At 49.2% G+C, this 15,656-nt stretch overlaps 1 protein-coding gene across 1 annotated transcript in view; it reads left to right on the top strand.

Annotated features, from left to right (window-relative positions):
- Nucleotides 1-15,656, top strand: part of DNAH2 (dynein axonemal heavy chain 2) — a 66,229-nt gene that overhangs the window by 18,130 nt on the left and 32,443 nt on the right. The window contains exons 12-20 of the mRNA XM_032236637.1: nt 1,280-1,447; nt 2,063-2,223; nt 3,831-3,970; nt 8,187-8,334; nt 10,202-10,341; nt 10,483-10,693; nt 11,340-11,456; nt 14,998-15,139; nt 15,344-15,513. Coding sequence (XP_032092528.1) covers nt 1,280-1,447; nt 2,063-2,223; nt 3,831-3,970; nt 8,187-8,334; nt 10,202-10,341; nt 10,483-10,693; nt 11,340-11,456; nt 14,998-15,139; nt 15,344-15,513 — 1,397 coding nt within the window. The remainder of the gene's footprint in view (nt 1-1,279; nt 1,448-2,062; nt 2,224-3,830; nt 3,971-8,186; nt 8,335-10,201; nt 10,342-10,482; nt 10,694-11,339; nt 11,457-14,997; nt 15,140-15,343; nt 15,514-15,656) is intronic.

The following is a 15,656-nucleotide window of genomic DNA, read 5'->3' as shown; positions in this document are numbered from 1 at the left end:
CGAATCCCATCTGCCAGTCAATGCCGACTGGCGACCACACGGAGGAGAGCCTTTTCTGTTGCTGCTCCGACCCTGTGGAACGAGCTCCCCATGGAGATCCGTACCCTCACCACTATCCAGACCTTCCGCGCAGCCCTCAAGATCTGGCTCTCCCAGCAGGCCTGGGGATAGGCTTCCAATTCACCCGCCCGAGTGTTTGATTGTTGAATGAAAGTTGTGTTTTACTATTTTTTCTTTGTTCACATATTGTTTTGTTTTTGACCTTGCACCCCCCCTCCCCCCCCCTGTGGTTGTAAGCCGCCCTGAGTCCCCTCAGGGAAAAGGGCGGCATATAAATCCCAATAAACTACAAACTACAAACTACAAACTATCTATCTTTCTATCTATCTATCTATCTATCTATCTATCTATCTATCTATCTATCTATCTTTCTATCCGTCCGTCTGTCTGTCCGTCCATCCATCCATCCATCCATCCATCCATCTATCTGTATCTATTTATCTCTCTGTCTGTCTGTCTGTCTGTCTGTCTATCTATCTATCATCTATCTATCATCTATCTATCATCTATCTATCTATCATCTATCTATCTATCTATCTATCTATCTCTATCTATCTCTATCTCTCTATGTATCTATCTATCTATCTATCTATCTAACATCTATCTATCTGTATCTATTTATCTATATCTATATCTATCTATCTATCTATCTATCTATCTATCTATCTATCTGTCTGTATCTATTTATCTCTATCTATCTATCTCTATCTCTATCTATCTACATGTATCTATTTATCTCTCTCTCTATCTCTATCTCTCTATCTCTCTATATATCTGTATCTATCTATCTATCTATCTATCATCCTTTCTATCTATCTCTTTCTATCCATCCGTCTGACCATCCATCCATCCATCCATCCATCCATCCATCTATCAGTATCTATATCTATCTATCTATCTATCTATCTATCTATCTATCTATCTATCTATCTATCTATCTATCTATCTATCTATCTATCTATCTATCTTGGTCTCTCTTTCTCTCTCTCCTCCATTCCATCTATCTCATAAAGAATCATAGAATCCGAGGGCTGGAAGGGACCTTGGAGGTCTCCTAGTCCAACCGCCTGCTCTCATCCCATTTCAGATAAATCGTCCTCCGATCCCTTCTTGAAAAGCTCCAGGGACGAAGCCCCCACAGGGCCTCGAGATCGTGGCTGGTCCGAGGTGCCTTGTCCACTTTCCTCTGACTCTCCCCTCTCCTCTCCTCTCTCCGCAGTCACCCGCATCGTCCGGGTGATCAGCCAACCCCGCGGCAACATGCTGCTGGTGGGCATCGGAGGGAGCGGGCGCCAGAGCCTGGCCCGCTTGGCCTCCTCCATCTGCGAGTACTACACCTTCCAGATCGAGGTCTCCCGGCAGTACCGCAAACAGGAATTCCGAGAAGGTGAGCGGGTCCCTCCCTGCCTTGGTGAGGCCAAGAACGTTCTCTTTTTATTTATTTATTTATTTTTTATTTTATCAATTTCATATATACATTCACAATTATATGATCTCATAACTGTTATTAATAATATGTATTTATAACAATTTTTCCCTACAGTTGACAATATACTTGAAGATTGCTTTCTTACCATCCCATAGATCCATCTTATCTTACAACGGTCCTACTTCTTCTTCCCTCCCTCCCTCTTTCCTTCCCTCGTTTCTTCTCTCCTACTCTCCTTCCTTCCCTCCTTCCTTCCCTCCTTCCTTCCCTCCTTCCTTCCTTCCTTCCTTTCTTCTCTCCTTCTCTCCTTCCTTTCCCCCTTCCTTTCCTCCTTCCTTCCCCCTTCCTTCTCTCCTACATTCCCTCCTTCCTTCCCTCCTTTCTTCTCTCCTTCTCTCCTTCCTTCCCTCCTTCCTTCCCTCCTTTCTTCTCTCCTTCTCTCCTTCCTTCCCTCCTTCCTTTCCTCCTTGCTTCCCTCCCTCTTTCCCTCCCTCCTTCCTACCCCCCTTTCTTCTCTTCAAGAACGTTCTCCTACGTTCTCCTGATCGTGTGGTCCTCCTTTTCCTTCTCCAGACATCAAGAAGCTTTACCGGCAGACCGGGGTCGACCTGAAGCCCACCACTTTCCTCTTCGTGGATACCCAGATCGCGGACGAATGCTTCTTGGAGGACATCAACAACATCTTGAGCTCTGGGGAAGTGCCCAACCTCTACAAATCGGATGAGTTTGAGGAGGTGCGTGACATGGGGCAAGCATTCCCCCTCTAGTCATCCTTGTCTCCTTTCTTCGGCTTGGTGGAGGAGATGTTGAGTGGAGCAAAAGTTGCAGAGACTCTGGAAAGAGTGCAGAGAAGAGCAACGAAGAGGACTAGGGGACTGGAGGACAAAACAGAGGAAGAACAGTTGCAGGAACTGGGTATGTCTAGTTTAATGAAAAGAAGGGCTAGGGGAGACATGATAGCAGTCTTCCAATATCTCAGGGATTGCCCCAAAGAAGAGGGAGTCAAGCTATTCTCCAAGACACCTGAGGGCAGGACAAGAAGCAATGGGTGGAAACTCATCAAGGAGAGAAGCCACTTAGAACTGAGGAGGAATTTCCTGACAAGTGAGGACAATTAACCAGTGGAACTGCTTGCCACCAGAAGTTGTGGGTTAGGGTGTCCTGCCCGAGCAGGGGGTTGGATTTGAAGACCTCCAAAGTCCCTTCCAGATCTACTCTGATTGATTGATTGACTATTTTAAGCAAAGACTGAAATCCTCGAAGGTCTCGTGCTCGAACGGGGGTGGGGGTGGACTAGAAGACCTCTAAGGTCCCTTCCAACACTCTGATTCTCTTGAAATGGGGCAAAAAAACCTCAGGAGCCGGGCAGAAGTCAGTAAATGGACAGCTGAGGAGCGCTAGGTGCTGCCAGGCGCGGTGTGCTAGGGAAGGATCCAAAGGAAAGTTCCGGCACAGGTGATGATGGCGCCTGCCTTTCTTGCACATCTCCAATATGGCCTCTGCCTCTAAAAATCTTGCTCCTGAGCATGTGCCATCATCTGCCAAGACCCATTGGGGTCTGAGAAGCGGGGTAACCCCTCAGCCTGAGAAATACGGATCAGTGTTGCAGAGAAAAACGGGAGATCTAGAAAAAACAGAATGGGACGGGGACCTCGGAGGTCTTCCAGTCCAGCCCGCTGCTCAAGCAGGAAGACCCTTTGTGCCACTGGTCGCCAACCTTGGTGGACCGGCCCGGTGCGTGTATATATCAGTGGCAGCTGCACGCATGCACGCCTGGCTCCGTTGGTGTGAGCGGTGTCCGTCCGCAGACTCCGTGGGTACGAGTGCCACTTCGCGCGGGCTTCCCCATCGTTCGAACAGGCTGCAGCCTGGTGGCGGGCCACTGCCCACGGCTTGGGGACCCCTGCCCTAAACCGTTTTCGACAAATCTCTTCTTAAAAGCCACACGTTCTGGTGGCAAGCAGTTCCATGGATTAATTGTCCTCACTATTAGGAAGTTTCTCCTTATTTCTAAGTTGCTTCTCTGCTTGATAACTTTCCACCCGTTGCTTCTCGTCCTGCCTTCGGGTGCTTTGGAGAAGAGGTTGACTTCCCCCCCCCACCCCCCTCTTCTTTGGGGCAGCCCCTCAAATATTGGAAGATGCTATAATGCCCCCTCTACTACTTCTCTTCATTAAATTAGACATCCCCAATTCCTCCATGTCCTCCAGTCCCCTAATCTTCTTTGTTGCTGTTCTCTGCACTTTTCCCACAGTCTCAAAAGTATTTTTTTTTAATATCGTGGCGACCAAAACTGGGTGATCTTCTTCTCCCTTCTCACCCTCCCCACACTCCCCAAAAGATCCAAAACCATATCCTTGACGCGGCCCGGTCCGAGGGCATCCAGGAGAGTCAGGACAGCCTCTTTGCCTACCTGATCGAAAGAGTCCGGAACAATCTTCACGTCGTGCTGTGCCTGAGCCCAGTGGGGGACCCCTTCAGGTGAGGCTTTCTGGGACCTGAACTTTGGACGGTCGTTAAATGGATAGGTTACCAGTTCATTGTGCCTGTAGTGGACCGGCAAAATGCAGCGGCCATAATTTGCTTGGGCATCTGGAAGGCGTTTGACAAAGTAGAAAAGGCATTTGATAAAGTAAACAAGGCGTTTGACTAAGTAGAAAAGGCATTTGATAAAGTCAACAAGGCATTTGATACAGTGGACAAGGCATTCGACAACGTAGGCCACAACCTACTTCTTAGTATGCTAGAAAAAATGTGGGATAGAGAGCTTCACCACCAGATGGATTCACAACTGGCTGACGAGTCGCACTCAACGAGTAATCCCTAAGGGGTCCACATCCACATGGAGGGAAGGAAGCAGTGGGGTACCACGAGGTTCCGCCTCAGGCCCAGGACTCTCCAATACTTTCATAAATGAACTTAGATGAGGCAATAGAAGAGGAACTTACCAAATTTGCAGATGATGCTAAGCTGGCGGGAATAGGACACACCGATGATAGGCTCAAGATCCAGATGATTACAGATTAACAGAGTTGGAAGGGACCTCAGAGGTCATCTAGTCCAACACCAACACCACCACCTAAGCAGGAGACCCTAAGGCCATTTCCGACAGAGGGCAGTCCAGTCTCTTCTTGAAAGCCTCCAATGATGAAGCTCACACAATTTCTGAATAACAGAATAATAACAGAGCTGGAAGGGACCTTAGAGGTCATCTAGTCCAACACCCACCCACCCCGCCCAAGCAGGAGACCCTTTCGCCATTCCTGACCGAGGGCAGTCCAGTCTCTTCTCGAAGGCCTCCAGGGATGAAGCTCCGACAACTTCCGAAGGCAACTTCCGTTCCATGGGTTGATGGTTCTCACTGCTAGAAAATTCCTCCTTATTTCCAGATTGAATTTCTCCTTGTTCGGTTTCCATCCATTCTTCCTTCTCTGGCCTTCGGGGGCTTTGGAGAATAGCTTTAGCAATAGCAATAGCAGTAGACTTATATACCGCTTCATAGGTCTTTCAGGCCTCTCTAAGCGGTTTACAGAGAGTCAGCATATTGCCCCCAACAATCCGGGTCCTCATTTTACCCACCTCGGAAGGATGGAAGGCTGAGTCAACCCTGAGCCGGTGAGATTTGAACCGCTGAACTGCTGATCTAGCAGTAGCCTGCAGTGCTGCATTTAACCACTGCGCCACCTTGGCTCTTGACCCCCTTCCTCCTCTCTGGGGCAGCCCCTCAAATATTGGAAGGCTGCTATCCTGTCTCCCCTGGTCCTTCTCTTCTACTACTAGCCATGCCCGGTTCCTGCAACCGTTCATCGTATGTTTGAGCCTCCAGTCCCCTGACAGACTTCAACATTGGGCCCTATCTAACAAAATTCAGGGTAGAGAAAATTAAAGTGTTACACTTAGGCCAGAAAAACACAAAGGACACATATAAACTGGGCGAAACCTGGTTTAATAGCGGTCACTGTGAGAGGGATCTTGGAGTCTTAGTGGACACCCACTAAATAGGAGCCCGCTGTGTGCAGCGGCAGCCAAAAAAGCCAACGCAATCCTCAATTGCATTAACAGAGGGATGCAATCAGGACAGTGGTGGGTTTCAAATTTTTTTTGAACCTACTCTGTGGGTGTGGCCTCCTTTGTGGGAGTGGCTTGCCGGCCATGTGACCTGGTGGGAGTGGCTTGCCGGCCATGTGACCTGGTGGGAGTGGCTTGCCGGCCATGTGACCTGGTGGGAGTGGCTTGCCGGCCATGTGTTCTCTCTCTTTCTCTCTCTCTCTCTCTTCCTTTTGTCTCTCTGTCTCTATTTCTTTTTTTTCTTTCATCTCTCTCTCACTTTTTATTTCTTTTTTCTCTTTTTTTCTTTCTTTCTTCCTTTCTTTCTCTTTCTTTCTCTGTGTGAGTCTGTGTGTGTGTGTGTGTGTGTGTGTGTCAGTGGTGGGTTTCAAATTTTTTCCGAACCTACTCTGTGGGTGTGGCCTCCTTTGTGGGAGTGGCTTGCCGGCCATGTGTTTTCTTTCTCTCTCTCTCTCTCTCTCTCTCTCTCTCTCTCTTCCTTTTGTCTCTCTGTCTCTATTTCTTTTTTTTCTTTCATCTCTCTCTCACTTTTTATTTCTTTTTTCTCTTTTTTTCTTTCTTTCTTCCTTTCTTTCTTTCTTTCTTCCTTTCTTTCTCTTTCTCTCTCTGTGTGAGTCTGTCTGTCTGTCTGTGTGTGTGTGTGTGTCAGTGGTGGGTTTCAAAATTTTTTGGCTCCTCTTCTGTAGGTGTGGCCTGCTTTCTGGTGGAACCTCTTCTAACTGGTTCAGTAGATTTGACGAACCGGTTCTACCGAACTGGTGCGAACTGGTAGGAACCCACCTCTGAATCAGGATCAAGGGAGGAACTAACACCACTCTATAAAGCCTTAGTTAGACCACACCTGGAGTCCTGCATCCAGTTTTGGTCCCCACACTATAAAAAAGAGGTTGAGACTCTAGAAAAAGTGCAGAGAAGAGCAACCAGGAGGATGAGGGGGCTGGAGGCTCAAACCTACGACCGACGGTTGCAGGAACTGGGCATGGCTAGTCTAGGGAAGAGAAGGACCAGGGGAGACAGGAGAGCATCTTCCAATATTTTGAGGGGCTGCCCCAGAGAGGAGGAAGGGGGTCAAGCTATTCTCCAAAGCCTCCAAAGGCCAGACAAGGAAGAATGGATGGAAACTGATTAAAAAGAGATTCAACTGGAAATAAGGAGGAATTTTCTGACGGTGAGAACCATCAACCCATGGCACAGAAGTTGCCTTCAGAAGTTGGGGGAGTTTCATCCCTGGAAGCTTTCAAGAAGAGACCGGACTGCCCTCTGTCAGAAATGGCCTTAGGGTGTCCTGCTTGGGTGGGTGGAGGGGGTTGGACTAGATGACCTCCAAGGTCCCTTCCCGCTCTGTTATTATTCTGTTGTTCAGAAATTGTGGGAGCTTCATCCCTGGAAGCTTTCAAGAAGTGACTCCGTTGGAAATGGGGTCGGATCTCCAGCTTGGGTGGCAGGGGGTGGGGGGAGGGGTTGGACTAGATGACCTCCAAGGTCCCTTTCCAGCTCTGTTAATCTGTCAGGGGAGGCGTTCGGGGTGGGCCGCCTGTAGACAAAGTGGGGAGAAGGTTCTGCGTGGAGCAACAGTGACCTCCAGTGGCCAAGGAGCCACAGGACGGATGAACGGGAGAAATGTGTGGGGTGGGTTTAGAGATTGCGGGAGGGGGGGAGGGGGGCAGGCAGACCCCAGGTTGAGGCGCAGAGACAAAGGCCCTCCGATCCCAATGGTCAGCGAGGCTTTGAACCCCCAAATGGCCCAAGGATCAACCCATAACGGCAGTTTGAAGCCTGTAGGTGTATTAAGCCCCATTGAAAACGGTACAGGATCTCCTGCTTGAACAAAGGGGTTGGACTAGAAGACCTCCAAGGTCCCTTTCAGCTCTGGCCTCCGAAACCAAACGACGGGCAGTCCCTTTCCTCGAGTGACCATTCGGCGTTAGAACAGCGCTGGGAAGAGTGACCCAGGGCCGTTTTCCCACACTTAACGACCGTTCGACACCCCCACCGTCGCGTGATCAAAATCCAGCTCTTTGCACTTATGACGCTTGGAACGTCATGGGATCCCCGTTTGCGACCTTCAGTCAAAACTCCCTTGACAGCTGTCTCGCTTAGCAACCAATGTTGGTTTCGATTGTGGTCGTAGGTTGAGGACTAGCAGTGGTTTTTGAAGCCCCTTCCCCAGTTGTGGAAAGCATTAGCAGATGCTGAAACCCACTCCTGGGAGGGGGGTCTTTAGAGCGTTGGTAAGAAGCTGCCTTTCTCTCTTACTATGTCAATCAGAATAGAGCTGGAAGGGCCCTTGAAGATCTTCTAGTCCATCCCCTGCTCAGGCTCGACTAGAAGACCTCCAAGGTCCCTTCCAACGCTGTATTCTATTCTGGATAAGAAGCAATGGGTGGGAGACTATCAAAGAGAGAAGTTACCTAGAATGAAATATTTTTTTTTCTGACGGTGAGGACAATTAACCAGGGGAACTCCTTGCCACCAGAAGTTGCGCGTGCCCCAACACTGGAGGTGTTTAAGAAGCGAGTGAACAGCCATTTGTCTGGAATGTCATAGAATCCCCTGCTTGAGCAGGGGGTCGGACTAGAAGACCTCCAAGGCCCCTTCCGACTCTGCTTAATTTGTCGTTCTGCTCCAGGAACCGGATACGCCAATATCCCGCTTTGGTGAACTGTACGACCATTGACTGGTTCTCGGAGTGGCCAAAGGAAGCCTTGCTGGAGGTGGCGGAGAAGTATCTGGAAGGCGTGGATTTGGGCACGGTGGAAAAGGGCAGCTTCGACACGGTGAGAGCCCACCACCCACCCAAGAGGGGGAAATCCTGCAAAACACCGGTCAGGGGCTTCGAGATATGGGTGTCCGAGTGGACAATCATTTCAATATGAGCCAGCCCTGTGCGGCAGCTGCCAAAAAAGCCAAGGGATTAGAAGAGAGTAAGCGAACCGCAATGGGGAAACATATCATGTGAAGTGTTAATACCATTTTTATAAGGCCTTGATAAGGCCCCCGAATTCCCCATGCCTGCTTTTTCCCCCCTCCGATCCCCTAGACTAGAGAGATTGCAGAGGAAGGGATTAGAAGAGAGTAAGAGAATCACAATGGGGATACATATCATGTGAAGTGTTAATACCATTTTATAAGGCCTTGCTAAGGCCCCCGAATTCCCCATGCCTGCTTTTTCCCCCCTCCGATCCCCTAGAATGGAGAGATTGCAGAGGAAGGGATTAGAAGAGAGTAAGCGAACCGCAATGGGGAAACATATCATGTGAAGTGTTAATACCATTTTTATAAGGCCTTGATAAGGCCCCCGAATTCCCCATGCCTGTTTTTCCCCCTCTCCGATCCCATAGAATAGAGAGATTGCAGAGGAAGGGATTAGAAGAGAGTAAGAGAATCACAGTGGGGATACATATCATGTGAAGTGTTAATACCATTTTATAAGGCCTTGCTAAGGCCCCCGAATTCCCCATGCCTGCTTTTTCCCCCCTCCGATCCCCTAGAATAGAGAGATTGCAGAGGAAGGGATTAGAAGAGAGTAAGTGAACCGCAATGGGGAAACATATCATGTGAAGTGTTAATACCATTTTATAAGGCCTTGATGAGGCCTCCTAATTCCCCATGCCTGCTTTTCCCCCACTCCGATCCTCTAGAATGGAGAGATTGCAGAGGATTACAAGAGAGTAAGATAGCCACAACAGGTGTATATATCAAGGCTCCGGGAATTCTAGGAGTTGAAGTCCAGGCAACTTGAAGCTACCACATTTGGAGACCCCCTTGGTCTGAGTCCGTGATGGCGAACCTGAGGGCACGCGGACCATTGCCCTTGGCCAGCTGTCAGGGTTCCAAATAGCACCCAAAATTAAATCGGAGTCCGAGGCAAAGGATTCCTCAAAGTTCCAATTGATGAAGAGAGCCACGTTGGCACATCTGGGAAAACCCGAATCTGGAAGCTTCCCGGTTTTCCCCACCCAGTTGAAAGTTCAAGACCTTGCATCCCCACACCCACCAGTCCATCCCAGGGTCCCATCTCCCACTGCCACGCTGGCAGTTCCACCCCTCCAGATCCGGTCAGGTGCAGAGCTGGAAAGAATAAAGGATGACCTTGGCTTTCGAGAAAGAATGTTGTTATGGCTACCTATCGTCTAACTCCATACAATCCCCTCCTCCCATTTTCCCACCATAGAAAATGCCTAGTAGAAAAATAGAAAGTGTGGGCAGGCCTAACGTCCAAAAGAAAAGATGGTGTGTGCCAGCCAGCTGATTTTCGACCTTCAAAGGGCCTCTGGAGGGCTGGGGGAGCCCATTTTCGCCCTCCCCAAGCTCCAGTTAAGCCTCCAAAGCCAAAAACGGGCCTACCAGAAGTTCGGAAATGGGCCATTTCCAGCTTCCAGAGGACCTTTCTGGGGGTGGGGGAGGCATCATTCACCCTCCCCAGGCTTCAGGAGGGTGGAGGGGGTCGTGCGTGCATGCGCGATGAAGGTGTGGGGGCGATTGAATTATGGGTGTGGGCATGCGCGCGCATGCTTTCAGCCCCCGAGCCAAAAAAGGTTAACCATCCCTGGTCTAGGGTCTCCTGCTTGAACAGGGGTTTGGATTAGATGACCTCCAGGATCCCTTCCAACTCTACGATTCTGTATTCCCACTTTCACCCAGATGCAAAAGCGAGTGGCTAAAATCTTTGTCACCATGCACTGGTCAGTGGCCAGATATTCTCACAAGATGCTGCTGGAACTCCGGCGCCATAACTATGTGACACCCACCAACTACCTGGAGCTGGTGTCCGGCTACAAGAAGTAAGATGGGGGGGATTTGGGGTGCTGGGCAGGCGGGATGCAGGAGAGCCAAAGGGCTGGATGCACCCCTTTTGCGAGTGACCCATTCCTCGGACAGTGGTCCCCGCATCACGAGCCTTCTCCTGTCCACCCTGTTTGCAGACTGCTGGCCGAGAAACGGAAGGAGCTTTCCGACCAGGCCAACAAACTCCGCAACGGTCTCTTCAAAATTGACGAGACCCGAGAAAAAGTCGAGGTGATGACCCTGGAGCTGGAGGAGGCCCGGAGGAAGGTGGCCGAATTCCAGAAACAGTGCGAGGAATACCTGGTGATCATTGTTCAGCAGAAACGGGAAGCCGATGAGCAACAGAAGGTGAGCGTCCGAGGTTCGGAACCGCCTATTTCTCATCCGAACCTGTTGTGGCCTGCCAGCAGAGACGGCAGCAGATTCGGAGAGTGAGGAGGTTGGGGAGGAAGATGGGCCAGTCCTGGAGTCTGGGGAAGGCTCTGAGGAGGGCTCTGTGTTGGAGGCAGAGAGAGGGCCAGGGCCGTCCGACAGTTATCAGCTGCCTTCAGAGTCAGACATCAGTGAAGCAGACGAACAGCTGGAGCCTGTTCCCAGTGTGCGCATGCACAGAGTTGCCAGACGAAGGGAACAGCTAAGGAACAAGGGTCGACTTGGGAGTAAGGCCACAGGTGGACGGTGAATGGCCCCTCCCAGAGGAAATAAAAGAGGAGCGAAAGGGGAGTGGAGTTTGCAGGAGACAGTTAGTTTGCTTCATTGGCTTGGAGACTCATTGCCACGTTTTGCAGATCTCGGCCTGGCCGCTCTCCAAGCCAGATAAGGTCTGTGACTGTAAATCCTCCCTTGAAAGACTTTGCTGGATGTGAAAGAGCAGAATTCACAGCCAATTCTTAAAAGGGGTTTTGTCGGGGCAAGGAGTTTGCTTTAGGTTCTCGGGAACACAACCTGTCCTGGGTGTCGTCATCATTCTCTCTCCTCCCTCGTTCTCCCGCAGACGGTGTCGGCCAACAGCGAGAAGATCGCTGCCGAGGAGATCAAGTGCAAAGCGTTAGCCGACAATGCCCAGAAGGATCTGGAGGAAGCGTTACCCGCCTTGGAGGAAGCCATGAAGGTAGGTTAGAAGAGGACACCTCCCTCTAGGGCAGGAAGGGGGCTGTCAAACTCCAGCCCGAAGGGCCGGATCTGCCCCGCGGGTGTGCTTAAATCTGGCGCCAGCCTGTAAATATTAAAGGACGGGATCGTGCTGCCTTTGACAGCTGAAACGGGGGGCATGGGGGCCTCTGCGCGGCCCGTTTTTGGTTACCAGAATGCTGCTGGAGGCTGGGGAGGCCAAAACCCTCCATGCAGCCCGTTTTCGGCTTCCCCAGCTTCCAGGATCACTCTGGCAACCAAAAACGGGTCATACGGGGCCCGTGAATGCCCTCCGCGGGGCCCAGGGTGCTGCCGGAGGACTGGATTGGACCGGATTACAATTGTAAAAGAAATATATTTTTATTAAACAGGTTTTTTTCCACTTTTTTAAAAACATGCCATAAATATCCTCTTTGCAACATTTCTAAGCATCCCTTTATCCGTACATACATACTTTTATATATCTCTATATGTGTGTGTCTATTTTTACATCTTTTTCATCTACTCGTATAGTTATTCATACTTATATTTATTTTATTCCTCTTGTTCTTTCCATGAACTTATTTCTATACAACACATTTTATGTAGTAGTATAGTCTTTATTGTCATTGTACAAAATAAATACAACAAAATTGGTTATCCTTCTATCCTTCTGTGTACATATATTTCTCTTATGCTTCTTGTTCCGTACTATTTTATATACAATCTAGCTTACTTTTTCCCCGTCTTGTTAATTCTGTGGTTTTATGATTATTTTCTAATTTCTAAAATCTTTTTTCCCCTCTGTTTAATGGTTTCTTATTCTTTGCATCTTTCCTCTAGCCGTAAATTCCGTACCGAATAATCCTTTTTTTCTTTTTCCTTCTTTTTTTCGTTTCTGCGATAATTTGGCACCAGTGAGGTGAAAACCAATTTCGTTGTGTTTATTTTGTACGACGACAATAAAGATTATACTTCTACTCCGATTCTTCTTTTGTCTTTTATTTCTTTTGTGCGTCTGTCCATTTCAGCGCATTCGAATATTTTATTTTTTTTAATCACATTTTCTTCTTTGGGTGTATTTTTGTTTTTCCAGTTCTGTGCGTATATGATTCTTGCTGCAGTTATTACAAGCCATATTAAGTATTTGATTTCCCCCCTCATAATTCCCTCTAATTATCCCCAATAAAAATAATTCCGGTTTCAATTCTATTGGTTGCGTAATTATGGACTGGATTATAATTAACGTGGCCTCAAGTAAGTGCCTGATCTGGGTAGAGAACAAGCCACGTCCTGTAGTTAATACTACAGTTTCATGCCAGATTTTACAATACTGTGGGTCCATTTAATCGGCAATCTATCACCGACAGCCATTCCTATTTACTATCCTGGAAATTTACCTCCTGAGATCTCGTATTATCATCTTATTTATGCTATTGAATTTTTTATTTTATTAGGTGAATAATAAAAAGTACAATGATATCAACCGCTTCTCTGTCTGGAAAAGCAATTTACTATTAGACAACGGGAGTATAAATTTAGAAATAAAAAGTTTAGCGGAGTTAGAAGAATAAGTAGTGAATGTTTGCCCGTAATATCTGGTTGGTAGAAGAGATGGGAAGATGGGTATAGTAAAGAACTGTGGAAAGAAAGAAGAGGAGGGGAGGAAAATGCATCTTGAGCCTGTGTCAAACACCCACCGTGGCCACGCCTATCTCAGTGGCCACCCACTGTTCTGTCCTAAGCTTCCCAAGAGCACGAAACCGACTCCTCATCCCGATGAAACCCCTTTTATTTAGTTGAAAGGGAATTCCTCTCCAGCAAAGTCCCGGCCAGCAGTTTCACGGTTCCACCACAAAACCACGCGTTCGACTAAACCGCGTCCGACTAAATCGCGTAGCTGACGTCATCAACAGGGTGACAACAGCGCGGAGATAGAAGCACGCTGCAAACCCTAAACCTAAAATTAACACCTAAACCTAACCCCCCTAAACCTGATCCTAAACCTAAACCTAACCCTTAACCTAACCCTAAACCTAACCCTTAACCTAACCCTAAACCTAACCCTAAACCTAATCCTAACCCTTAACCTAACCCTAAACCTAACCCTAACCCTTACCCTAACCCTAAACCTAACCTTAAACCTAACCCTAACCCTTAACCTAACCCTAACCCTAACCCTAACCCTAAACCTAACCCTAACCCTAACCCTTAACCTAACCCTAAACCTAACCCTTAACCTAACCCTAAACCTAACCCTAAACCTAAACCTAACCCTTAACCTAACCCTAGACCTAATCCTACACCTAACCCTAACCCTTAACCTAACCCTAACCCTTAACCTAACCCTAACCCTAACCCTAACCCTAACCCTAACCCTAACCCTAACCCTTAACCTAACCCTAAACCTAACCCTTATCTTAAGTTGAATCGGCTTGCTTTCAAAGCGCTATTTAAAGCGCCCTTCTTTCTCCGCGCTGGCTGTTGTCGCCCTGTTGATGAGGTCAGTGACGCGGTTTAATTGGGCGCGGCTTAGTCGAGCGCGGTTTTGACGGGTCACGCAGTTTCACGAGATTTCACAACTACAGACCTTTGGAGAGCTGCCAGGCCGATATCCTCTAAACTCCACGCTGTAGCAGCAATTACTTGGCAAGGAGTCAGGAACAGATCTTCACCCTAACAAGTTGAACTAACGGTCTCCTGCAAACTCCACTCCCCTGTCGCTCCTCTTTATTCCCTACGGGAGGGGCCATTTAACGTCCACCTGTGGTTTTTACTCCCGAGTCGACCCTTGTTTCTTAGCTGTTCCCTTCTCCTGGCAGCTCTGCGCATGTGCACACTGGGAACAGGCTCCAGCTGTTCGTCTGCCTCACTGATGTCTGACTCCGAAGGCAGCTAATAACTGTCAGACGGCCCTGGCCCCCTCTCTGCCTTCGACACAGAGCCCTCATCCGAGCCTTCCCCAAAATCCAGGACTGGTCCAGGTTCCTCCCCAACTTCCTCACTGTCTGAATCTGCAGCTGGCTCTGCTGGCTGCTGGCGCACCACAACACACGCATACACACACACACACACACCAGGGGTGGTTTCTTGCCGCCATTACTACTGGTTCAGTGGCCAATTTTTTTTGCAAAAGATGGTGACGCTGAGGATAGAACCGGTACGGTCACGAATCCACCGGAGTTACTACCTATTCGGCTGAACCGTACCATACCGTACTGGTAGAAACCCACCTGTCTCTCTTTCTCTCTCTCTCCCTCTCTCTCTCCCTCTCTTCTCCCTCTTCTCCCCACTCTCTCTCTCTCCGTCCCTCCCTCCCCCTCTCTCTCTCCCTCTCTCTCTCTTTCACACACACACACACACACACACACACACACAGAGCAGTCCTCTGAGGTTAAACACAACCCTGATGCAGCCCTCAATGAAATCGAGTTTAACACCCCTGCTGTAGGGCCAACATGGAAGATTGGCGCCTTGAACGTTTGGGGAGACTCTGGGGATGGGTTTTGGAGCGTGCTTGACCCACCCTTGTGTCTCCTTAGGCTTTGGAGTCCCTCAACAAGAAGGACTTGACGGAGATCAAGTCCTACGGCCGGCCGCCCACCCTGGTGGAGACTGTGATGCAGGCCGTGATGATCCTGCGGGGCAACGAGCCCACCTGGGCGGAAGCCAAGAAGCAGCTAGGTAAGAGGTCTCCGAGGAACCCACCTTGAGGTCCAAACGGGTGTCATCTGCCTGTGGTGGACATCTTGGTTTCTCTGGAATGAACCTTCAACTCTCAGAGGGTGGACCTCAGCGTGGTTCTCCTGGTGTGTGGGGGTGGTGGTGGAGAGGATGGGTGGGATGATTTGATGGCTGGGCCTCTCTGACCCCACCTGGCTCCTCCAGGGGAGCCCAACTTCATCAAGCAACTGGTCTACTTCGACAAGGATAACATCTCCGACAAAGTTCTCAAGAAGATCAGCGCCTACTGCTCCCAGCCAGATTTCCAGCCAGACATCATCGGGCGGGTCTCGGTGGCCGCCAAGTCTCTGTGCATGTGGGTGCGAGCCATGGAGGTGAGATGGGGGTTTTCGGTGAGGGACGGCCTTTTCTTGGTCTTCACCAGGCGTGGGATTCAGCCGATTCGGGCCGGTTCGGGCGAAGTGGTTGCTAACATTACATCTGGTTCGCCGAACCGGTAGTTGCAAGGACTGGCTGG

The sequence above is a fragment of the Thamnophis elegans genome, chromosome Z (genome assembly GCF_009769535.1).
Source record: "Thamnophis elegans isolate rThaEle1 chromosome Z, rThaEle1.pri, whole genome shotgun sequence".
In the NCBI taxonomy this organism is placed as follows: domain Eukaryota; kingdom Metazoa; phylum Chordata; class Lepidosauria; order Squamata; family Colubridae; genus Thamnophis; species Thamnophis elegans.
Note: the sequence above shows the minus strand (reverse complement) of the source record. Positions and strands in the feature narration are given on the sequence as shown.